This window comes from Eschrichtius robustus, chromosome 18, assembly GCF_028021215.1.
Source record: "Eschrichtius robustus isolate mEscRob2 chromosome 18, mEscRob2.pri, whole genome shotgun sequence".
NCBI classification, from domain to species: domain Eukaryota; kingdom Metazoa; phylum Chordata; class Mammalia; order Artiodactyla; family Eschrichtiidae; genus Eschrichtius; species Eschrichtius robustus.
In genome coordinates this window covers 19,966,245-19,992,700 of record NC_090841.1, presented here as the reverse complement: position 1 = coordinate 19,992,700, position 26,456 = coordinate 19,966,245, and the positions used below count along the sequence as shown (strand labels likewise).

The following is a 26,456-nucleotide window of genomic DNA, read 5'->3' as shown; positions in this document are numbered from 1 at the left end:
AAAAAGCTAAGTTTCACGTTAGAGGGGGATTGCACTTAGTCGGCACCCAACGTGCTCAGTGGCATCCAATAATCACTCTGTAAATATTTCTCTAAAAGAGTGAATGACCAGAGCAGGATTTAAAGCTCTTTAAGTAAGCAGTTAATTCTTAAATGTTTTGAGAATTGCCTTTAATAGAAAAAACTAATACTGACTACTAGCAGTATTCTCATGAAATGTCTATACCTCACTCTGCCAGGATACTGGCAAGCGTGAAATAGCTCTTCATGTATATGCTAAATCAAGCCCCGAGGTGTCCTTTATCCCAAGATAGGCAAGTGCTCCTACACTGACCTTCACAACATCCGAGCAGAGGTGTGCCCAGCAGAGCATGATGTGAATTCGGCCTCCCTGAGATCCGAACTTGGAAGAGGCAGTTCTTTGCTATCTGGACTGCCAGCTTTCCAAATAAGGCAAATGTTCCTTCAGATGAAATATTCTCTTCTTTGGGGCATCAAGGATCATTTAGGGATCGTGGAGAAGGAGAGCTCAGGGAGTCATCTGTAAGGAAGGAAACAAAGTCTTCCAACATAAACTCAATCATATATTGATGCTGCCTCTCTTTTATTTTTAAATTATTTATGTTGTACTTAGAAATCAGTGTTGCACTTGAGTAGTGCTTGTGAAAAATGCAAATTAAAAATAACAGTATGCATTGACTGAGAGGTGTGTACCAAGCTTTCCATTTTATGTACCTCAAGAAATTGAACACGTTAAGGCCCTCCATAACCATTTAATTTGCATCTACTATGTGCCAAATATTGTGGTAGATGCTTAATAATATTTACACTGTAAATTGAATCTATCACACTTCCTTAATGCCAAATTCCCATTCTAGATTTCCCATTTTTATGTTCAAAATGTTTAAGTTATTTGGCTTTCTGCATAATGTCGCTTAATAGCTTTATATGCACTAAGTTATATCACTCCTCATTTTATTTACCAGAACAATTTATGGGCAACCAGGAGGAAGTAGCAAGCAAGCCAAGGTTATCACCAGATTGTTTGACTTGGTATTCTGTCCTCTATTCTTCTGTTTTTCTTTACAGATTCACTTTCCACCTATTGTTTGATGGCTCCCCAAACAACATTATCTTCAGCTCAAACCTTTTTCCTAAACTCCAGATCACTCACCAATCACACACCAGTCATCTCTAGGTGAGATTTTCTCTGTCCTTCTCACTTGATACATTACAAACTGAATTTCCTCTTGTATTCCTCGAAGGGAATGCCTCTACCATCTGCTTAGTTGCTCAGATTAGTTTCCTTTTCCCCACATAAAGCAGTCTCTGTCTTGTCCATTCTGTTTCTTTCATGTCTCTTGGATCCATCCTCATCACATTGTCCCGGTTGCCTCTCCCCTGGTCCAGGTCCTTCATCATCTTCTCTCCTGTTCCTGCAGCTGTATCCTCAGACTGACTGATGGATTGAGGTAAAATACACAACATAAAATTTACCATCTTAACCCTCTGACTTATCTTTGACAGTACTCCTAGAATGACTTCTCAGAATCATAAATTTGGTCGTGTCTCTTGTCTTCCCAAACTCCTTGAGAAGTTCCCCATCGCTTGTATGAAAAATCCTTAACTTGACATGCAAGGTCTTTCATAATTTCTCTAAAGTAACTTTCCCACCATATCCACATCACTTTTTCACTCTACTACATTCCAGGTGTATTTCTTTGTGCTTCCTCAAGTGTACTTCGCCAGTGTGTCTGCAGCTCCTTGTGAACTGAATGTCACTCCCACCCTCAGTCTGCCTCAACAAAACCTTACCAATTTTTCATACTGCACTTCAAGGGTCCCTTCCTCTGTGAAGCTTTCTGGACTCAACCAGGCTGACTTTCACATACCACGCCTTACACTATTGCTACTGCAGTTTAACTTCAGTGGTGGCTTTTGAATTAGTGAGGCTGTAGGCTTAAGTGATATGTGACACTTGTGTTCTTCTGAAGTCATCTACTTTTGCCTTCTTGTATAACTTGGTTTAATTTCTAATGGGTTGAATTCACTCCCAAAACACTTGTGAAGTAATAGATTCTGCAGATAAAATGCTCCCAAATCAGCCTTCTCCTTAAAAATGGCTGAAAATAGGTGCTCATTTATAGTGCATAGTTTGCATAAGCACTGTTTGTATGAATGAAGAGGAAACGTGTCCACATCTCAGGGATCAGGTGTGACTCTCGGGGTATTTACCGTGGCTGAGCACCACCGCTGATTATTTGCAGTCTTGGGCTGGGTTCAGTGCCTGTGAACTGCAGCACAAGCCATGCTGTGTTCTGTTGATTGCTTGCCTCCCCAGGAAAAGTAAACTTCAGGCTGGAGACTGTGTGTATTATACACACAGCAGCCAGTGGTGACTGGGAGTACTAAATGCCCAGTGTGTGCTGGTTGAATGAAAAATCGACCTTCTAGTAGTTCTTAACTAGTCCTTGTCCTGGGCTGCAACAAGACAAGTAGTGCTGAGCATACTCAGAGAAGGGAATGCAAATTCTGTGTTCCAGGTTTTGTAGGGACATAAAGGAGAGCTGTCTCTATAGGTGTAGGGAGAGAGGCGCTAGAGTCTGAAATAGAAACAGAGTTGCCTTGGAGGTTAAAGACCTGCACAAAGTCCAAAACCAGGTGGGGGAAGCTGAAATCCAAATGTCCGTTTACTAACAAACAAACAGTGAGGAATAATGAGGACAAGTTCCTGTGTTTGGGGGGAAATCGCTAAATGACGTGTATGTGAAATGTGCCTTAAAATGAAAGTTTAATGTGCTTAATTTATAAGATGCCTCTTCAGATCTTGCTGGAGGTATTATATAACATATAAGTCCTGTTAACTTTCTAGAATATTTTTAAAAATCCAAGTTCTGAGATACATTTAGACCCGAGGGTTTTGGATGAGGGGTTGTAGAGCTGTACGGATAAACGCCAAGTGAGCATGTATACAGCAGCTTGATTTCTTTGAGGTACATGTGAAATTTCCACTTGTTTTCTAATCCACTGATCCATCAACACTCATAAGGACTCTATATATTCTATTTTCTTTTTATTGGAATTTTTTTTTTTTTTTTTTTTTTTTTTGGCTGTGTTGGGTCTTCGTTGCTGTGCGCAGGCTTTCTTTTTAGTTGCGGTGAGCAGGGGCTACTCTTCATTGCCGTGCGCGGGCCTCTCATTGTGGTGGCCTCTCTTGTCTTGGAGCACCAGCTCTAGGTGTGAGGGCTCTAGAGCGCAGGCTCAGTAGTTGTGGCGCACGAGCCTAGCTGCTCTGCAGCACGTGGGATCTTCCTGAACCAGGGCTCAAACCCGTGTCCCCTGCACTAGCAGGCGGATTCCTAACCACTGCGCCACCAGGGAAGCCCAGGAATCTATATATTCTTGAGTCCTATTTTTCCGTTTGGGTTTATTTTTTTTATGTTCTTAGTCTGTGTTGGTTTATAAGTAAAAACCCCTCGAGGGAAGAGGTGCTAAGATTTTTGAACTGTGAATGGCAGTGACTGACAGGGATCTTAAAGGCTTTAGGGTCCCAGTACTTAGATTTGGATGTGAAGGCCTCACAGATTCCCATTCAGCAGGTAAGAGGCAGGTTCTTGAATCTGCCTTCTAACGGCCATCACAGTAATTTGGATACACTTGGTTTGTGGCCAGATTTTGAGAAATACCACTTTCAAGACAGTTAAAATGTAACCAACATGGCCATTGTGCTTTGCACAAGTCTGACATCCTTCATATGGGGTATGCTTTTTCTTTTTTCAATATTCTCATTTTTTTCAAACAAAATGTATATAATGTGTATTTTTTTTTTAAGATAAAAGTCTACACCAAAATGTTAATTGATATGATCTCTGGGTAGAATGCTAATTTCATTGTGTCTCCTTTATGCTGAACCATATTTGCTAAATTTTCCACAAAAGATAAGGAAAAAAGAGTAAAGGGTGCAATACTGTCTAAAACTGATAAGTCAAAATGTAGCTGTATAAGCATATTATTTAAACATGGAGGTTAACCACCAGAAGTTAAAAGTGATTCCTTCTGGGAACTGCCATAAGAGGGAAGGTGAAGGCCAGAGAGTGTTTTCCATTCTAAAACCTTTCATACAATTTGTTATGCTTGTTATGACATTATGGTAAGTTTTCAATTCATTTAAAAAACTACTTCATTTTATTTCTTCTAAGAATGGCAGTGTGTGCCTTTAAGAAACCTACCAAAGTTGGTATTAACTAGTTCAGATCCTCCAAATTCTAAAGTATGTACAAAATGCAACTGGATTTACAGAAATATCCTACCTATGCTGAAAGTATAATTTTTAAAAAAAAAGCATAGAAAGTACAAACAAAAGTGAGTTTACAAAATATACAATAATTACAAATAGTACAAACTGAGACGATTTCTCCTGTTCCTGTGACAGAAGCTAACAGCCTTTACTTTCAAATGAGGGTTTCTGTTATGCTGAGTTAATGATGCACATTCAGTGATCTGCTGCCTTTGTTTATGCTTTTCTTAATAGTTCCAGGAGGCCTATTAGTGATACGTACATGGGTCATTTCCCTAAAATCTTATTTCCAGAACTACTATGCACAAGTCCAACACAACTGGAACAGAACAAGACGGCACTGAACTGAATAATCTTTTTTTCCAACAGTAAATTTTGATCTTCTCTAAATATTCACGTAGTGGTTTAGAACTGAAGCCATGATTTTTGGCTTTAAAAAGCAAGTCCACTGTGATTTTTAATAGGCAGCACAATTCCACTATAGCCAATTATCACCTGGCTATTTTTACAGGTTTGCAATTATTTAAGGAACAGAATTTGATAGTATTCAATTCCGTATGTTTTGTCTTACGCTTTTTTAATCAGAGTCACTGCTACTGCTTGAGGAGTCTGTTGACATAACCTCTACATCATCTTCATTTTCTTTGTTGTGTCCTGGAGGCTCCAACACAAAGTCGCTACTGTGATTTGGTGGTAACATATTCACTGCCATATCATTTGACTGCCATGGATACTGTGGAGCAAGGACATCTGGAGAAAAGAAAGAAGCACACACGAGAACATTTCTACTAATAATTTACTTCTTAGTCATACTTTCCTTCATGCAAATAATCTGAAGTAAAATTTCTTAAAGGCTAGAAATCAAAATATACATTTGGCCAAATTAATAATCAAATTTATCATGGAGAAATGTGATGTTTTAGTAACTAGACTCTATGGTTTATTTTTTTTAAATCATACTTTCCTGTAGTCACTATTCAAGACGTTCACAATTTCAAATCGAATGTCTCATATCTATACATATTTTATGCACATATATAATACATCATATACAGTACTTTCTATATATTCTCTCCATATATATTATAAATAGCTAATGTACACTATATTACGTATTCCAGTTTAAACTGCCTCTTAAGCTTCAATTCCACTCTTCTCCCTGGACCCTGAAAACACTTCTCCTTTGCCAGTGGCCACAATGTTAAGCTCTGTCAGTAGAGGGCACTGCAAGGACTCCACAGGAGGAACAGGCTTCCCTTCCGGGATCCTGCCTTTCCCTCCTGTGGTGCCTCGTGGGTGTTTAGGACATCGGTGGCATCCCAGTTGGATGAATTCCCAGCTAGTCTCCCAGGGACCCTAGTGGATAACTTCCTACTTGCCAGCTCTGGCCTGTGACACCTCATCTAACTTCTCTGCCATCCAGCAGGCCAGAGCTACACCTTTTCCACTCAGGACTGAATATCAGCCTTGGGATGGGGGGGAGCCTCTTCTCAGTCGGTCCCTTCCTTGGGTATCTGCCTCATCCTACACGTAGTAGCTGCTCCCTGCATCTGTTATTACTGCATTTAAAAAATATAGTTCTCTTTACCATCCAGTAGTTAGTATCTGGTTACCACTCAGTAGTTCTTTAAATTTTCCTTCATATTGCTGGTGTGGTTTCTGCCTCCTGCCTGGACCTGACAGGCATATTATGATACAGTACAATCACAGTGAGAAAAATGAGGAGTTACCAAGGGAAACTAATGCACAGCGACTTCCCAGTTTGTACTTTAGTTAACAACAGCGATGTTTATAAAAGCATTTTTAATAACACAGGGACAGCCTTACAATGAAATGTTAAGCATAAAAAAGCATTATCTACAGTATGTTTTTAGCGATGTAAAAAATACAGGAAAAAACATGAAATATGTAAAATATTAAAAGTGATTGCTCAAAAAAGACTAATTTTTCCCTTTTTTATGCCTTTTAAAAAACTTTTAAAATGTTCTACCAGATCAAAACAAAACAAGTCACCTACAAAAGGTAAAAGATGGGGAACATAAAATAAATATAAGAACAGTACAAACCTATATGCAAAACCTGAGGAAGGCTGAAGTTCAGAATGAGCTGAGTCTCACAAAAAATGATATTCTATTTAGTTATTAAAACACCCATAAAAAGCTTTGTTAGTCACTTTGTTAATCTGGGGTTTTTTCACAAGTGTGCTCACTTGGTATTCTTTAAACTGAACATACATACATCTTATTATGTTTATAAAGTATATTTCATTTTAAAAAGCTATGTTTGGAGCTTAGTTAATGAGAAGCCTAATTCCTGGGGAAAATGGCACATAAAATCAGTTTATTCTAATTTCACAGCCTCCATCTAGAACAGTCTTTAAACTAGAGGAAGCAGAGAGGAGGATAAACTGGTAGAGAACCTAGCAACTAAAATGAGTTGGGTCCAGACCCTCAAACTTGTTCAGATCTCTGTCTTCCTCATCATTTCTGAAAAAAACCTTTGTTTGAAAGCATTATTCTGGTTAACGTTACCTGGCAATCTGCCTGCTGCAAGTGCGTCCCCTGGTAGATGACCGTTCACTCCATTAGTGGAAGGGTTGTTCATCTGGCCCAGTAATCCACTTCTCATCTCCAAATCAGTTGGGTATGGTCTCCGTGGGTCCCCTAAAAAATAAGACTGCTTTTAATTAAGTCACATATGAAAATAAGCTTTGATACCTTCTCTGAAATATTGATTTTCCTTGGTTCACTTTGAAAAACTCAAGCCACATTTTCAATTTTGGAATATGAAGGTCATCTTATCAACTGTTATTAAGACATAATATATTAAAATTTTAAATACATGTGTTTTTATTTCTTCTCTAGATCTTCACAATAATACACTATTCTCTATATGCAAAAAAGAAAAGTCTCTCATTTAAGCAAACATTCCAAATGACAAAGTAAGAAAAGTATAATCCTAAGTCTTCTAAATTAAAACCTTTTCCTAACCAACCTCTTTGATCACGTAATTTAAAGACTAATTCCTGGGGACCGCCCTGGCGGTCCAGTGGTTAGGACTCTGCACTTCCACTGCAGGGGGCGCGGGTTCAATCCCTGGTCCAGGAACTAAGATCCCACGTGCCCCACGCTGCGGGAACGGAGGGAGGAAGGCAGGCTAATTCCTGTAACATTCCAGTGGAGCATCAGGAGCCGATAACGTTCATTTCCAATCATGAAAGCACACTTTTTAGTTTTGGGTTGATGAAAACTTGGCCAGATTTGGACCAATTTTTTGGTAATATTTTCTCACCAACTCCAGATGATTTATCCTCCAAAACTGCAGCTACCCTTAGTGTTTCAGGTATGGCAAAACACCACCGTCAGGAGTGACTAGAGCTGAGATAACTACCTCCCATTCCTCCCAAAAGGCTGCTGCTGCTCTACCTGAGGTCTCTGCTGTCAACATATGTAGCAAGGGACTTCCCTGGTGGCGCAGTGGATAAGATTCTGCGCTCCCAATGCAGGGGGCCAGGGTTCAATCCCTGGTCAGGGAACTAGATCCCACACGTCACAGGGAAACTAAGAGTTGGCATGCCACAGCCCACGTGCCGCAACTTAAGACCTGATGCAACCAAATAAATAAATTAAAAAAAAAAAAAAAAAATATATATATATATATATATATATGTGGCAGTTTGTTTCTCTCTCTGCTATTTCTAATTACTCCAGCTCTCAGCAGTCCTGTGTGTCTGCTGCTGGGTGTCCAGTGCTTCACCTTTATCCCCTAAGAGTTGGGACTGTCTCTTTCTCAGGCTGGACCCCTTGTGGAAATCTTAATGGCTCAAACAAGTTAGCTTCCGGCCAGCCTGGGTTTTACAGGTATATAAATCTATAGCTTTAGAATCATCACGTATTATACTTTTAAAATTTATTAATTTATTACTGATTTTTTTTTTAAAAAAGGAAAGAAACACAGTTCCCAGTGGCAACAACTTTGTAGAAAACCAATGATAAAACCCCTGGCCTATATTATCACTTATAAGACACTAAAGATGTGAAAATATGAAACATGTTTCTAAGGATAAATACATTCCATATTTAAATCTTTTCTTCCTATTTTTGTGTACAGTCACCTAAGAATTTTCAAAACCACATATATCTAGTAAAAAGAGAATTACTTTTACCTGGGACCCAAGTCAGTGGGGCACACACAGCATTACTTGCACTAATCCTATGTGCGTACTTAATTATTTCTTCAGAGGAGACGGCACCTGAGAGAGTCAGGAGGAGAGCGTTAACATTTCAGCCTAGTCAACATACAAGTTTGTCAGTGCGCACATCACAGATGCAAGTCATACTGCACACATCACAGATGCACTTCATACTTAAAATATATTCATTAGGTAAAAAAGTACACTAGTAAATAATATGTATAGCACAACCTGGTTTGTATTTTAGAATATATGTCATACGTGTATTTGTATTGTTCTTGTTACGTATGTATTACAGATCTAAGAAAAATCTGGAAGAACACACACCAAACATTAACAGTAGTTAATCTAAAATAGGACAAGAGGCGAGTTAGATGTAAATCATACCCACAAATCATTAAAAGCAAGTAACCAAAGTCTTCATTATAATTCTGACTTTTAGTATGCAATCTAAAAGATCCAAAATGGAAGCCTTTTAAAGAGAGAAGCAGGACAGGACAAGAAGTCATGCTGAGCCTCTAGAAGCACCACTACATGTGCACACACCCCAAAGCCTTATCTAGTTCTGACTTCACGGTGTCTTTCAAATCTCATTTGCTTCCAGCCCATATTCTCTTCTCCCAACAATTTAAAAAACACACTGTCTTTATTGCACATTTGGGTAAGAGCCGTAACTTCTATTATTGCTTCTTATAACCTGAAAAAGAATGTGACACCTCCCTAGCAATGCCCAGCATAGTGCTATAACATAGCAGGCACTTTACAATGAAAATTTATTGGAAACTTTTCAACAGCAGCAAATGATTACCAATAATCCTCTCATTAGTTTCTTGAAACCAAAATTTGGATTTTTCCGAAAGTCATTCAGTGTTCCCACAGTACTAACCTTTTCTTGCTTTTTCTATTGACTTGAGTTTTTCTTTTGCTTGGTAAACAGCTGTTGCCTAATTTAAACAACATTAAAAAAAGAAATATGGATTATTCAAAACTATACCAAGCCCAGTTTTTGGCTAAATTCACAAAATCATTTATCCCATAGAAACAATATGCAAAATTTGGAAATCCCCACAATTTATTTGTAATATTCTGAACCACCACTTGGGAATCATTTGTATCAGTTACAGTCAATGAAAAAAAGAAACATTTATGAGTCAGTCTCCATACACAAGTTAGTTGTTAGAAACAAAATGTAAATTGGATTGTTCACTACCATTTTTTCTTTATGTCATCCATCATAAACAGGCAGAAAACAGACCACGTACTACTCCCAAAGCATCCTATTCTTATATCTAGTTCAAGGATAAAATACCAAAAAATTTTTTTTTCTAGTTTACAAGATAAATTCTTGGATAGTCTCATTCATTTATACGTTACCATTACCTCCATGCTCAATGACTATTATGATGAACTCTTCCACCCACCCTCCCCTGGGCAAAGGCAAACTAAAGTGTAAAATGAAGCTAACCTAGTATATGCATCCTCCACCATAACACAGCGGTTAAGAGTACGGAGTCAGAGAGATCTAGGTTTATGTTCCATCTCTCAACTTTTACCTCTTGGGCAAGGTAGGTATTCATTTAAAATCATGGTTTTGTCTGTAAAAATAGAATAACGGTACTGACCTCATATAATTGTTATGAAGATTGAGATAATACACATAAAGTGCAAAGTACAGGGCCTGGTGCACCAGTACTTAATAACTGTTAGTCGCCACTATCTAAATCATAAAATGTAGTCTCTTTATAGTCCTTGTGTTCACTGTCTTTTGGAAATCTAATCTAGAGAAGAGCCAGCAATGTCTGGTCCATATGAGAAGCAAACTCAGCTCTTCCTACAATACCACCACATAACAATTACATTAGTTAGTATTTAGTGAAATAACTGAGCAAATAATAACAAATAAATTGTCTCTTTGAAATAGTAGCCAAGAACAAGAAAGGAAAAACTAGAGTCCTTAACATATATCCAAATCCCATCTAGTTTAGGATGGAAGACTAAATAAATGTAAATTTTAATCAATTTATAAATTTGGTATATGCTTTTACTGATTTCAAAAATTATTTCTAAAACTGAAGTAGAGATTTAGACTATTAACAAATGAAAACTTAGGACAGGATAAAAGTAGAACTTCCCATTTCTATTAATTCAATCTTGTGCAATCTTCAAATAATGAAAATATGGTTCAAAAGCAATGCAGACTATCAGAAAACAGTAATTAAAAAGGGAGGGACTTCCCCAGTGGTCCAGTGGTAAAGAATCCATCTTCTTCTTGGTCAGGGAACTGAGATCCCACATGCCGCGGGGCAACTAAGCCCACATGCCACAACTACTGAGCTCGCCCGCCTCAATGAGAGAGCCCTCGTGCTGCAACTACAGAGCCCACTTGTTCTCGAGCCCACGTGCCACAACTAGAGAGAAGCCCGCGCGCCTCAATGAAAAGATCCTGTGTGCCGCAACTAAGACCAGACACAGCCTAATAAATAAATAAAATCAACGAATAAAATAAATAAATATTAAAAAAAAAAAAAGGGAATGACATGGTCTTTCATCTAACCAAAGTGATAAGGGGTCACTTTTAGACTTGGAAATTCAAGTTTTCTACCACTTCAAAATTGTGATAATAGATTTATTTTTCAGAAATAAGAGTAAATAATATCCTTTTTTACATTAAGAACCAGCCTCTATCAACTTACCAGTATCTGTTCTGCCTCCTTTAGCTGTTTTTGTAGTTGCTGAATATCACTGTCTCTTTTTTCTACTTCTTTTTCTAAAACTTGCATTTCATGATGGATTTTTCCCTGATTAAGTGCCAATTTCATTAGTTCTTGAAATTCCCCATCTCTATGAATTAACAACTCCAGGACCTGTCAGATAATAGGTGATTAAAGCAGACAACAGAATACTGAAGAACTACATTCCCATGAAACGAAGAATCCACACGTGAATTGGCTAGTCCATAAAGTTTTAACACCTTCAAAGTACTATTTACTAATCATTGTTAAAAACAGCCTACCTATAATTATTTTAGAAGAGATTAATGTCAAGGTTTTCTGCTTTTTCTAATTATATGCTATTCTTTCACACAAAATAAAACAAATCTTTCAGAACTAGCAATATGCCAAAATGAGCAGGTTTATTCATTTCTCAGGGAAGGTAAAATTTATTTGAGATGATTTTATTAGCTGACACCAGGAACTGAATAGACATTTCTCCAAACATATACAAATGGCCAAAAATACATGAGAAGGTATTCAACATCACTAATCATCAGGGAAGTGCAAATCAACACCACAACTGGATATGACCCTGCACCAGCTAGAACGGCTATAATCAGAAAGACAAAAGATAACAAGTGTTGGTGAGAATGTGGAGACAAAGGGAACCCTTAGAATCTGAATTGGTGCAACTACTGCAGAAAACATTCCATTAAGTGTGGAGGTTACTTAAAAAATTAAAATTAGAACTACCATATGATCCAGCAATTCTACTTCTGAGTATTTATCCAAAGGAAATGAAATCACTATTTTCGAAAAGATACCTGCACTCATATGTTCACTGTAGCATTATTCACAATAGCCAAGACATGGAAGTAATCTAAGTGTCCATCAATGGATGAATGGATAAAGAAAACGTGATGTAAATCTATACACACGCACACACACACAAAGGAATATCATTCAGCCACAAAAAAAGAAGGAAATCTTGGCATTTGGGATAACATGGACGGACCTTAAGAACATTACATTAAGGGAAATAAGTCAGACAGAGAAAGACAAACACCGTATGATCTCAGTTATATGTGGAATGTAAAAAGAGCCAAACACATAGAAAAAGAGCTCAGATTGGTGGTTGCCAGGGGGAAGGCGGCAAAATGGGTAAAGGTGGTCAAAAGGTACAAACTCCAGGCTATAAGATAAATAAGTTCTGGAAATATAACGTACACCATCGTGACTATAATTAAGAATACAGTACTGTAAATTTGAAAACAGCTGAGAGTAAATCTCAACAACTTAAAACAGTTCTTAAAAAATGTGCAGAGGAACTGAATAGACATTTTTCCAAAGACATACAAATGGTCAACAGGTACATGAAAAGTTGCCACTTTCCCTGCAATTTTCTTAGAAGTTTTTATCATAAGAAGAGAAAGGACTTCCCTGGTGGTACAGTGGTTAAGAATCCACCTGCCAACGCAGGGGACACAGGTTCGAGCCCTGCTCCTGGAAGATCCCATATGCTGCGGAGCAACTAAGCCCGTGCGCCACAACTACTGAGCCCACGTGCCACAACTACTGAAGCCTGTGTGCCACAACTACTGAAGCCTATGCGCCCTAGAGCCTGTGCTCCACAACAAGAGAAGCCATCGCAATGAAAAGGCTGCGCACCATAACGAAGAGTAACCCCTGCTCGCTACAACTAGAGAAAGACTGTGCGCAGCAACAAAAACCCAACACAGCCATAAATAAATGAGTGAATGAATGAATAAATAAGTAAATAAATAAAATTTGTTTAAGAAAAAAAAAAAGAAAAGAAAACTGGGGACTTCCCTGGTGGTCCAGTGGTTAAAACTCCACACTTCCACTACAGGGGGCGTGGGTTCCATCCCTGCTTGGGGAACTAAGATCCCACATGCCGCGTGGTGTGACCAAAAAACAAAACAAAACAAAACAAAACAAACTTAACCATGTGAGGTGATGGACATTAACTAAACTTACTGTGGTGATCACTTTGCATTATGTACCTATATCAAATTATTATGATATACATCTTAAGCTAATACAATATTACATGTCAATTATATCTTACCTAAATGATGCAAAAAAATATCAATTTAAAAACTGCAATTAATAATTTAATAGAATCTGATCTTCCTGTTCTCACACAAAGTAAATATAAATAGGAAATTGTAAAAATGATGGAGGTTTTTTGTGTTTAATTCAAAAAGAAACCACTTACCTGGTTTTCCTCTCCAGACTGTAACAACTTTTGGTTTCTTGAAATCGCCAGCATTTCTATAAGTTCTCTATGAGACAAAAACAAAGTTTGCAAAGTAAATACAATAGAGCCTCTACCTGATCTCCACCTGACTGACTTGCTGGATTCACGGTACCCACAGCAAGCTGAGTACTCAGAGCTATTGCCCCACAGGCCACTTTGACTGTGGACTTCAGCTCTCACCGGCACAGTGCATTCTCACCAAGACTCAGCTGTGTTCATTACCAGACCCATTTATTCAAACTTTACTATTACTATAACTGTATAAATTAACATTGAGCATATAAATACAAATGAAGTATGCTTGTGAATAGGAAAAACTGTTTCTATAAAAACCTAAGCTTGGAAACACTCAACAGAGGTTTGCAAAGAATAACTATCGAACCAGGAGAAGTAAAGTCATAAAAACTCAGCAAGACCCTGCCCTAAGACTGCTTGATGAGTGTCCAAGTGCTCATTTCACTTTAAAAAAACCGAACTAGAAAATGCAGACAATGCATTATGCGTGGTTTATGCAAGAAAAACTCCTACATGAGGGGTCTACAGGCCAAATGCAGCCCATCTGTGGTTTTTGTAAATAACTTTTCTTGGATGATAGCCACGCCCCTTCATTTACATATTGCCTAAGGCTGCTTTCCCACTACAACGGCAGAACTGAGTAGCTGTGACACAGAACTCCTCACCTGCAAATTTTTAAATTAACCAAACAGGTATCAGTTAAGAGGGATACCTACACATAATAAACCATATATTTCTAGAATGCTCATTTGTTAAATATGCTAATTTTCTACATGAAAAACAGAAGAATGATTGGGAAAAAATGTGTAGTAGGTAATATTCTATATATTAGTTTCAAAACTGTTGATACATGGGACTTAATTCAGAAATTATCCAGGAGAGGACAGCTTCACAATTAACTACCTGACACTACTAGTCAGCCCAGGGTTTGTACCTTCTCACTGGCTACCATGCTATTTTTACCTTCATAGTTCCACCTTCCGCTCACCAGCCTCAGGCTATTTTAGTGGATGGTGCCAATTGGACTCAACCTCCCTCCCATACACCATTATGTATGAATTAATTACCTAATTAATGAAAAAAGTAGATAAGGGAATGAAAAGTCTTCATTCACTCATTCAAATATTTCTTGAGTGCCTATTATGTGCCAGGCATTTTCTAGATGCTTGGGTTAGTAAAGTGAACAATGGCAATTAAATTCTAATAGAGAAGACAAAAAACTATATAAGTAAAACCAGAGTGACAGGGGTTAGGAAGAAAATAAAGCAGAGTGTTAAACCAGAGAGTGTCGGTGAGGTAGTTTGGCTACTTACACTGGGTGGTCAAGGAAGGTTTCTCTATGGGAATATCTGTGAAGTAAAACATGAATTAAACAAGAGAAGCCAGCCAGGAGATGTGGGAGGAAAGAGTGCTTGGTAAAAGACCCAGCTAGCTCACTGGCTCAAAGATGGGTTTGAGGAAATGTGGCCAGAGCACAGCAGGCAACCAGGGAGCAGGATACAAAATAAGGACAATGGAGGGAGGGAGGGAGTGAAAGAGAGAGGGAGGGGGAGGGCTGGATTGTGTAGGGCTCTGTAGGTCAGGGTACAGGATTAGTATTTCACTCTTAAGTGCAAAGAGAAGCTACTGGATTATTTTAAACAAGCAAAGGACATGACCTGATTTACGTTTTTAAACAACTGCTGAACTATCTGGAGAACAGACTGTAAGAGAGCTAGAAAGGGAATCAAGTTAGGTGGTTTTTGTAGTGTCCCAGGCAAAAGATGACACTGGCTTTGACTAGGTCCTAGCCACTAGGATTTAGTAATGGAAATGGGGAAACATGGACAGATGTAGGATATATTTTGGAAGCAGAGCTGACAGGACTTGCTAATGGATTAAACAGACATTTTATGAAAACAGCATGTTACATTAGCCCTTTTCTGTACCCCATTAATGAGATGGAGAGAGTTGATAACCCCTGGCCTATATAAAAGCTGGTTTCTGTGGGGGAAGGGATGGTGGTGAGGGGTTGGGGGTATGGTGGGAGACGCAGAATGACCCGTTCTTGCCAATCTGGGAGCATAAATCAACAGAAAACCTTACAAGGGTTTACTTTAGGCAGAGGCGTACAGGGAGGGAGAGGTCTGTAAGATTCAGTGCTCTTCACTAACTATCTAGGACAAAGTGGAAACCTTTGTCCACTCCAAGGGTGAAAAGAGGCTGAAGGACCCCCTGTCCTCTCTCTCATTATAGGAGTGGGAGGCCCGTGCCGCTACAAAGGAAGCAGCTGTACTCCTGGCATGCCAAATTAGAATCCTCCCACATTTCCACACAAATATAACTTACACAGGGTTAGGTCCTATATTATTTGTGATACTACACTTCAGGTAAACAATTTTCTTTTAAATTAATTCATTTTTTTAATTTATTTTTGGCTGCACTGGGTCTTCATTGCTGCGCACGGGCTTTCTCTAGTTGCGGTGAGCGGGGGCTGCCCTTCATTGTGGTGCGCGGGCTTCTCATTGCAGTGGCTTCTCTTGTTGCGGAGCACAGGCTCTAGGCGTGCTGGTTCAGTAGTTGTGGCACGAGGGCTTAGTTGCTCCGCGGCATGTGGAATCTTCCCGGACCAGGGCTTGAACCCGTGCCCTGCATTGGCAGGCGGATCCTTAACCAGTGCGCCACCAGGGAAGCCCCAGGTAAACAATTAATAGGCTGGTGGGGAAACCTCAAGACTCCTATCAACGTGGTTTCTGTTCCACAATGAGTTCTGAGTTACAAACAGGTTAAAAGAAACTTTTTAGACTACAATCTACCTACAGGTTTCTATTTTTTAAATTCCTCCGCAGACTACCTGATTCTATTACATCTTACAAAGTATTGGACTGACCAAAAGGTTCGTTTGGTTTTTTCCATAGATGGCTCTAGCAGCGCTTAGTGGTCTTTAACTTCATTCGAAACAACTTTGTTAGACTGTACTGTGACAGCTGTCATGTCAGCGTGCATTTAAAAAAACACTTATCAAAACTGGCGAATTTTTGTGTTGCCATTTTAATACTGAAGATGGAAGAAAAAAAGCAACACTTTCAGCACATTATGCTTGATTATTTCAAGAAAGGCAAAAACGCAACTGAAATGCAAAAAAAGATTTGTGTAGTGTACGGAGAAGGCGCTGTGACTGATCGAATATGTCAAAAGTGGTCTGTGAAGTTTTGTGCTGGAGATTTCTCGCTGGACGATGCTCCACGGTCAGGTAGACCAGTTGAAGTCGACAGCGATCGAATCGAGACATTCCTTGAGAACAAACAACGTTAGACCACACGAGAGATAGCTGGCACACAATATCGAAACCAAGCGCTGAAAATCATTTGCACCAGCTTGGTTACGTGAATCACTTTGATGTCTGGGTTCCACATAAGTTAAGCGAAAAAAACCTTCCTGACCGTATTTCCGCATGTGATTCTCTACTGAAACGTAATGAATACGTTCCGTTTTTAAAACAAATTGTGACGGGTGATGAAAAGTGGATACTGTACAATCATGTGGAATGGAAGAGATCGTGGGGCAAGTGAAATGAACCACCACCAAGCACACCAAAGGCCGGTCTTCATCCAGAGAAGGTGATGTTGTGTATATGGTGGGATTGGAAGGGAGTCCTCTATTATGAGCTCCTTCCGGAAAACCAAACGATTAATTCCAACAAGTACTGCTCCCAATTAGACCAACTGAAAGCACGAAAAGCCTCCAGAATTAGTCATCAGAAAACGCATAATCTTCCATCAGGATACCACAAGACCGCATGTTTCTTCGATGACCAGGCAGAAACTGTTACAGCTTGGCTGGGAAGTTCTGATTCCTCTGCGGTATTCACCAGACATTGCACCTTCAGATTTCCATTTATTTCGGTCTTCACAAAATTCTCTTAATGAAAGAAAGTTCAATTCCCTGGAAGACTGTAAAAGGCACCTGGAACAGTTCTTTGCTTAAAAAGATAAAAAGTTTTGGGAAGATGGAATTATGAAGTTGCCTGGAAAATGGCAGAAGGTAGTGGAACAAAAGGGTGAATACGGTGTGTTCAATGAAGTTCTTGGTGAAACTGAAAAATGTGTCTTTCATTTTTACTTAAAAACCTAAGGAACTTTTTGGCCACCCCAATAATACACTAAAAGGCTCTGTAGTCAGGTAACAGTACAAAAATATATGCCAAATTTCACACTCACTACTTTCTAAAGTCAAGAGGTTACAATAATGAGATTTTTCATTTTTCACTTAAAAATGCAAAGAGAAAAACTTCATTCATAGGATGATGACAAACGTCACATATCACAAAATCAGTATAAGTATCTATGTGTGACTGGCCACAGAATGGGACCTTTTGGGAAGCCAATCATACTGGAGCAGCCTCCTTCTGTGGTGGGGTTCCAATGAGTCTTAGGTGGCAAACCAAAGTGACATCTCTTCCGTCACCACCAACAACCATTCTCAGGATTATAAAAGAGAGAAATTCTCACTTACCTACTGTCACCCAGTCTTTCGTTAGAGACGAACAAATAATGTGGCAGGTACGGCATGAGAAAATCGGAGAAAAAGAAAAATGAACTTCTAAGACAATGGCTATTACCACAGGCAGCAGAGCGCCTCAAAAAAGAAGAAGGCTTTAACCAACCTGTCAACAGATTCAGTGAGGAGGACTACAAATTAACGAGAAATCCAAGTCTTTTTGGCATTCCTGGAGAATGGGAAGCAGAAGAACTACAGCTTCTTTTAGAGGAGGCAAAAGAGAACTCAGCACCTCAGGTGATCATGTACAACTGGAAAGCTGAAGGAGAAAGTTTCAGAAACACTGAGGTTCTTGAGGAAAATTTAAATGATTCAAAATTTCAATGGATAAATACACTTCATCAAACGGAAAATGCTATACTTGACAATCAAGAATCAAATATAGAGAGGGATAAGCTGGTCAAATCTAGATACAAGAGAATTTCAATTTAGTCTCAAATTTAACATAACTGATAAATTACTTAGCTATGCTATCTCAAGCAAAGAGTACATGAATACCAAGTATAGGCACTCCTACAGGTACCGACAGCATCAAGTAAACACACCACAGACAGACAGCCCAGGAGCCAATCAATCTAGAGGCAAGACCTCAAGACTGACTACTGGGCTGTCCAATGTAGGAGATGTTCTCAAAGACCATTATACTGAATGGGCAGGCTCAGAAACACAGTTCCTGAACTTGGTGGACATGAAATATATACTAGGGTTACTCAGCAAAACAGACAAATTATGTTACAGCAAGTAAAGCTAAGAAAAGAAACGAATTTACTGGGCTCCAGAGTAGAAGGGTGAGATGTAATAGTTCTTTGGTTATACTAAGGCAAAGATTTGAAATTCTCAGACTAAGACCTACTCAGAACAAAAGGCAGCATCCATTGCTTCCCAAAGGGGGTGTTACTTCTTCACAAAGTCAACATATTTACAGAAAAATTAATTACCACCATCCATACCATGTGGTTTTTAACTCGACTAATTTCACACTCATCAGTGTCATCAAGATTCCTTAGCAAAAATGCTAGAAGCCAATCAAGTATTAGACTTGGGCTTCTGGTGAGAATTCTCCCAAAAGAAGAAAGAGCTCAAGGGAATATTTCAAACAGAACGAGACCCAGAATTCAAGCAAGTGGAAAAAACTGGCTCAAAAAGTAGTAAGTGAGGTATTTTCCAATTAACCATTAGTTGTTCTTAAACTATATGCCAATAAAATGAACAACCTACAAGAACTGGACAAATTCTTAGAAGGGTACAATCTCCCAAGACTGAACCAGGAAGAAGCAGAAAATATGAACAGACCAATCACAAGTAATGAAATTGAAACTGTGATTTAAAAACTCCCAACAAACAGAAGTCCAGGACCAGATGGCTACACGGCGAAGTCTATCAAATATTTAGAGAAGAGTTAACACCTATCCTTCTGAAACTATTTCAAAAAATTGCAGAGGAAGTAAAACTCCCAAACTCATTTAATGAAGCCACCGTCACCCTGATACCAAAACCAGACAAAAATATCACAAAAAAAGAAAATTACAGGCCAGTATCACTAATGAACATAGATGCAAAAATCCTCCAACAAAATACCAGCAAACCAAATCCAGCAATACATTAAAAGGATCATACACCATGATCAAGTGGGATTTATCCCAGGGATGCAAGGATTTTTCAATATCCACAAATCAATCAGTGTGATACACATTAACTGAAGAATTAAAACCATATGATCATCTCAACAGATGCAGAAAAAGCCTTTGACAAAATTCAACACCAATTTATGATAAAAACTCTCCAGAAAGTGGGCATAGAGGGAACCTACCTCAACATAATAAAGACATATGACAAACCCACAGCTAACATCATACTCAACGGTGAAAAGCTGAAAGCATTTCCTCTAAGATCCAGAACAAGACAAGTATGTCCACTCTCACCACTTTAATTCAACATAGTTTTGGAAGCCCTAACCATGACAAGCAGAGAAAAAAAGAAATAAAAGAAGTAAAACTGCCACCGCAGATGACATACTACTCATAGAAAATCCTAAAGACGCTATCAGAAAACTATGAGGGCTCATCAATGAATTCGGTAAAGCTGCAGGGTACACAAATTAATACACAGAAATCTCTTGCATTTCTATACACTAACAACAAAAGATCAGAAACAGAAATTAAGGAAACAATCTCATTTAGCATTGCATCAAAAAGAATAAAATACCTAGGAATAAACCTACCTAAGGAGACAAAAGACCTGTACTCCGAAAACTATAAGACGCTGATGAAAGAAATGGGAAGATGACACAGGTGGAAAGATACACCATGTTCTTGGATTGGAAGAATCAATACTGTCAAAATTACTACACTACTCAAGGTAATCTACAGATTCAATGCAATCCCTATCAAATTGCCAATGGCATTTTTTGCAGATCTTTAAAAGAAAAGGTCTTAAAATTTGTATGGAAACACAAAAGACCCCAAATAGCCAAAGCAATGTTGTGAAAGAAAAACAGAGCCAGAGGAATCAGACTCCCTGACTTCAGACTATACTATAAAGCTTCAGTAATCAAAACAGTATGGTACTGGCACAAAGACACATTTACAGATCAATGGAACAGGATAGAAAGCCCAGAAATAACCCCATGCACCTATGGTCAGTTAATTACAACAAAGGAGGCAAGAATATACAATGGAGAAAAGAGAGTCTCTTCAATAAGTGGTGCTGGAAAAATTGGACAGCCACATGTAAATGAATGAAATTGGAACACTCTCTAACACCACACACAAAAATAACCTCAAAATGGATTAAAGACCTAAATGTAAGACCAGATACTATAAAACTCTTAGAGGAAAACATAGGCAGAAGACTCTCTAACATAACTAGCAGCAAGACCTTTTTTGATCCACCTCCTAGAGTAATGAAAATAAAAACAAACAAATGGGACCTAATCAAACTTAAAAGCTTTTGCACAGCAAGGGAAACCATAAACAAAACGAAAAGAACCCACAGAACGGGAGAAAATATTTGCAAACAATGCTCAACATCGCTGATTATTAGAGAAATGCAAATCAAAACTACAATGAGGTATCACCTCACACCAGTTAGAATGGCCATCATCAAAAAGTCTACAAACAATAAATGCTAGAGAGGGTGTGGAGAAAAGGGAACCCTCCTACACTGCTGGTGGGAATGTAAATTGGTACAGCCACTATGGAGAACAGTATGTAGGTTTCTTAAAAAACTAAAACTAAAAATAAAAATAGATCCAGCAATCCCACTCCTGGGCACATATCCAGAGGAAACTGTAATTCGAAAAGATACATGCACCCCAATGTTCATCACAGCAGTATTTACAATAGCCAAGACATGGAAGCAACCTAAATGTCCATTAAAAGACAAATGGATAAGGAAGATGTGGTACATATATACAATGGAATATTACTCAGCCATAAAAAAGAATGAAATAATGCCATTTGCAGCAACATGGATGGACCTAGAGATTATCATACTAAGTGAAGTCAGTCAGACAGAGAAAGACAAATATCATATGATATCACTTATACGTGGAATCTAAAAGAATGATATAAATGAACTTATTTACAAAACAGAAACAGACTCACAGACTTAGGAAACAAACTTAGGGTTACCAAATGGGACAGGTGGGGGGGTGATAAATTAGGACGTTAGGATCAACATATACACACCACTATATATAAAATAGATCATCAACAAAGACCTACTGTATAGCACAGGGAACTCTGTATGTAATAACCTATATGGGAAAAGAATCTGAGAAAGAAAAATATGTAATAAGAAAGAAACTTTGTATTCTATTACAAGTTAATTACTAAAGAGACATTGCCTATAAGCTTAAATTATACATAACGGCCCATCTCTGGGAGCCCTGCCTCCCAGGTAATGAGCATTAAGCTAAAACACCTTTGTTGAGCTCACGGGAAACATCTTGACCAGGCCTACCTGCGAATGACTGCAGGGAGGAAGAAATGAACACATTCCCTCAGGAGGCTGACCTAAATTTTTGACTTTAGCCCCTCCCCTTTAAGTATAAAAGAAGCCTGAATTCTAACTCAGGCAAGATGGTTCTTTGGGGCATGAGTCCAGCATCCTCCCGGTTTGCTGGCTTTCTGAATAAAGTCTCTATTCCCTAACCCCCAACAACTCATCTCTTGATTTATTAGCCTGTCATGTGGTGAGCAGTAGGAGCTTGGACTTGGTTACAGATATATATTTATAACGGAATCACTTTGCTGTACACCTGAAACTAACACAACATTATAAATCAACTTTACTCCAATATAAAATAAAAATTAAAGAAAATAATCGTAATAAAATAAATTTTAAAAAAGAAAGTTTAGAAAATAAATAGAATAAAAACAGTATTAATTTTAAAAGAATGCTATTGGAAAAATGGCACCAATAGACTTGCTTGACACAGGGTTGCCATAAAGCTTCAACCTGTAAAAAATGCAGCATCTGCAAAGTGCAATAAAGTGGATTAAAACAAGGTATGCCTGTATGTAAGACTTATTCTAAAACGTCAAAGAATGTTGACTACAGAAAAGGTGACACTTGAACTGGATTCTGGAGGATAAACGAATGATTCATCAAGTTGGAGATGGAGTAAAAACGGTACTGAAGATGAGGAAGTTTTCAAGTTCTCTATCTTGAGAATAGGGAGCATTCACCGAGGCTGGAATAAAGGGCATGCGAAGGCAGAGGGATGCGGCAGTAAATAAGGACAACGAGATGGATTAACAGGGGTGGAGAATGGCTTTACTGCACGCTAAGCTAAAGAGTATGAACTTTACTTCACTGGGCAGTGGGAAGCTACCAAATATTCTACAGCAAAAAAGTAATACCAGAGGCCTTTTTAAAAAGATAGCTCTGCTCTCGGGTAATATAGAAGGATAAAACGCAGAAGCATTAAGGCAAGTGAAACTGTAGGGAAGCTGCATTAAGAATTAATTATGACAATGGGGATGGGAACATTTTGGGACGAAGAACCAGAACAATTTTAACATCCAAGTGAATGCACTGGAGCTAAGGAACGCTTCAATCTGACAGAGTACCATGAAAGATGGCAGAATAAGGAGGAGGACATCCAATTTCATCTCCTACCTCTGCCACACACGCTGCACTCCAGCCACCCCAAACTGGTAATTCCAGCACCAAGTCATGCGTGCTCCTGTTCCAGGCCTTTGCACATGCTCTTCCAGCCACATGCCGCCTAGTGGGTCTGCGGGACTCATTCGTCCCATGCAGTCCTTTCTCCAGGAAGCCTGCCCTAACTACCTATCAAAACAAGCTCCGCACCACAGTCACTGTTGACACGTAAGTCTCTCCCCCTTGACACTGAGCTCCTCCTCGTCGACATCTAGCCTCCCCCGCAGGACCGTCTCCCAGCGCGCGGCACCCAGGGGAGTTCCTGATATGTCTGTCGAGTGTCGGTGGACGAAGGGACTCACACCCGGCGACCTCTAAGGTTCGCTACGATTCTGACAGTCTGGGGTTCCAGAGTCACTGTCAGTATTAAAATGTCCTCTAAGGGGGGAATATGCCGTCCGAGCCCCTGAGGGTTGCGGGCCCACGTCCCGACCCTCGTGCACTGTCCTCGGGAGCGTGCGCCGCAGCCCCGAGCGCGGCCCTCCCCGCCAAGCCCTGGGAACCAGCCCAAGACAGGCCGGGGGTCCCGAGTCAGTCCTCCCGGCCCAGCCCCAGCCAGGCCCTCAGGCCGACGGCCTCACCTCGACAAGACCTCCAGATCTTCCAGCGCAGACAGCAGCCTCTCACGTGTGCTGTTACCGCCTGCAGCTCCCGAGCCGCCGCCCGGCCGCTCCTTCTCCTTCTCGCCACTGGAAGACGCCGCCATTCCCCGCCACGGGCCAGCGTCCGCGCAAGTACGCGCAGGCGTGGAGGGGCGGGCTCGGCAAGCGGAAGGAAGGGTCACCAAGACGGGGGACGAGAGGCGGGCGGGAGCGCCCCTGAGCGCCTGGAGGTGCCCTGCGGGCCCCAGCGCCATCTGCTGGGCAGCGAGGGCTTCTCGGGTCTAACCCTTGGAGCGAGAGCCAAACCGAGAACAGGGGTCCATCGCGGTCAGGGTCTCCTAAGCCTTAGGTTATTCAAGCTGGAATGGGAAGCTTCTGCTCAACGGATTTTAAGCATTTGAGGGAATTACATAATGGCCTGCCTCTTGTGTCGTTTCTTCGTAAAATGGGCCGGGGTCTCCTCATATTAACCTCTCTTTAGTCTGCATTCCCATAACACTGTTCCTACCCTCCTGCTTGGGCTCTCAGGGAGGCAGTAAGCACTTTGGGACAGGAACCGAAATCCATCTTATTTTCTTTAATTTTTTCTTATTGTGGTAAAATACACTTAGCATAAAATGTACCACGTTAACCGTGTTTAAGTGTACAGTTCAGAGGCATGAAGTACTTTCATACTGTGCACTACCACCACCACCTCCTTCCCCATAGCTCTTTTCACCTTGCAAAACTGAAACTCTGTATCCGTTCATCAACAATTTCCCATTCTTCCCTCCCTCCTTGCTTAGCCATTCATCTGTCAGGGACACTTGGCTTGCTTCCACAATTTCGTACTCCATCTTTATAATCATACATCTCCCAACAAACTGTTTTGTTCACTGCTCAAGATGACTAGCGAACTGAATCCATCAATATAGTATGGAAATGGTTGTTGAAAATAGTTTAAATAATTGATGTAGCACACATTCCAAATCAACCAATAATGTACCTTAGCCCACTTTTCTGGGGGAGAACAATGTAGTAGGAGACCTTCCTTACTAGGAAAACCCAAAGTTAAACAGCACTGGGAGTGGGAGCTCTGTATCTGGCCCGAGTTGCTGTCACAGAAGGTGAGCTGGAAAGTTGTCACCTACAGACAACAGCTGGTAGCGAGGCAGGAGTACCTGTGGTCCCCTCGTTCCATAGTCCTGTCCTCTGGTCTGTCCTTCTGAAGGTGCCAAACCTGATTCCTGCTGGACAACCAGAGCTGAGGATTTCTGTGGGACTCATGCTAAATAAATTCATTCATGGTAACTGCTAAATAATAATAATAATCCAGAATGCCACTTTATTCTCTTACGATGAGCACAATTATACTCATAGACAAACCCACACAGGAAGCCATAAATTATCACCAGAATGTTGCTTGATAAACTTGGATCAGAACATAAATAAAAACTTAATTGATGCAATCATATGGATTTGCACCTCCACAGTGTAGGGATATGTGCGTTAAAGAGATTGGCATATTTGTGTTCATAGGTCAGCGTGCCTCCTTCCCTAGACAGTGCAAGAGACTCATGGACACCTTTTATGTTCCAACCACCCTCCACTTCTGCTCTGGGCTAACCCCTTCTTCTAATACAGTCAATTCTCAGGCAATGGACTAAATTAGATTTAAGTTTTCTTAATTACAATTGCATTCTAAGCATGCCTCCCAGTAGCTCTAGTCAATAATTTCTTATGTTAAGTTTCCAAGGGGATAAACTCCTGCAGCCTGTGTGGGTTTTGTTTACTCAACTCTTACAGGTTTGTCTTGGGTCACGATTCCGGTGGGGGGAGGGAGAAGGTCATATTAGTGTAGCTTCCACATAAAAGTTCTGGGAGGGTTCTAACTAGTTAAAAATGACCAATTATAAGTCCTACTTTACAGATAACGAGGGTCAATATGTGGACAGTATATGTGTGTTGTGAACTCTATACCTCCTCGGATTTGTGCAAATTCACATGCACACTGAACAGTCTCTATAGACTGATAAGTAATGGCACTTCCTACTGATACACTCTTTTGCAAACTGTGCAGACCTAAACATGATAAACAAAATATGAGTTATTTTATAATATATTATACAGCTGAGCCTTGAGCAACGTGAGAGTTAAGGGTGCCAATCGGAGTACTGCTATCTTTGCCTCAAAAACAAAGAAATTGTTAAATGACTCACCCAAGGCAGAAAGCTGAAACACGATTGGACAGAATCAGGACTCAAACCCTAGTTCTTTTGATTCTATATATTGTGATCTGTAATCAAACACAAGCTTTTCCCCACACTTAGTTAACTTAAAGATCTGTAAAATGAAAATGCAGTTTCTATATTTGTTGAAAAAATTCCACATATAAGTGGACCCCCGCAGTTCAAATCTGTGTTGTTCAAGGGTCAAGTGTAATTAAATATGAATACTTTATATATTTGTATTGTTATGATAACTGAATTCATGGTAACTTTGAGTGCAAAAGATTTTCTCAATCTATAGAATCAAAAAGGGTAAGTACCACCTTCTTATGAATATTTATGTATGCAACCTGCAAGGCGCTGTTCTAAGTATGTTTAAAAAATGAACTCTTTTAATTTTCATAAAACTCCCAGAGATGGGGCTTCCCTGGTGGTGCAGTG

The 26,456-nt window shown here is 39.7% G+C and overlaps 1 protein-coding gene across 2 annotated transcripts; it reads right to left on the bottom strand.

Moving 5' to 3' along the window:
- Positions 1 to 4,405: 4,405 nt before the first annotated feature.
- On the bottom strand, positions 4,406 to 23,958 carry MED4 (mediator complex subunit 4). 2 transcript variants are annotated; one of them, XM_068527075.1, is made up of 8 exons: positions 23,788 to 23,958; positions 14,812 to 14,847; positions 13,442 to 13,508; positions 11,182 to 11,352; positions 9,375 to 9,432; positions 8,462 to 8,548; positions 6,828 to 6,959; positions 4,406 to 5,046 (listed from the first exon to the last, which is right to left on the bottom strand). In XM_068527075.1, exons 1-8 carry the CDS (start codon positions 23,910 to 23,912, stop codon positions 4,874 to 4,876), a joined length of 849 nt encoding a protein of 282 aa, XP_068383176.1. In that variant the 5' UTR covers positions 23,913 to 23,958; the 3' UTR covers positions 4,406 to 4,873. The 2 variants fall into 2 exon arrangements, with proteins under 2 accessions (XP_068383176.1, XP_068383177.1); XM_068527076.1 differs by lacking the exon at positions 14,812 to 14,847 and having other exon boundaries at positions 23,788 to 23,957.
- Positions 23,959 to 26,456: the final 2,498 nt, after the last annotated feature.

Bases quoted from the DNA above. Each gene is read 5' to 3' on its own strand.
- MED4 (XM_068527075.1), bottom strand. From the start codon at position 23,912: ATGGCGGCGTCTTCCAGTGGCGAGAAGGAGAAGGAGCGGCCGGGCGGC. The intron at 14,848-23,787 runs GTGAGGCCGTCG...TTTACTTCACAG, and splicing joins GATCTGGAGGTCTTGTCGAG to ATATTCCCATAGAGAAACCT. The intron at 13,509-14,811 runs GTAAGTAGCCAA...TTTGTCTCATAG, and splicing joins ACCTTCCTTGACCACCCAGT to AGAACTTATAGAAATGCTGG.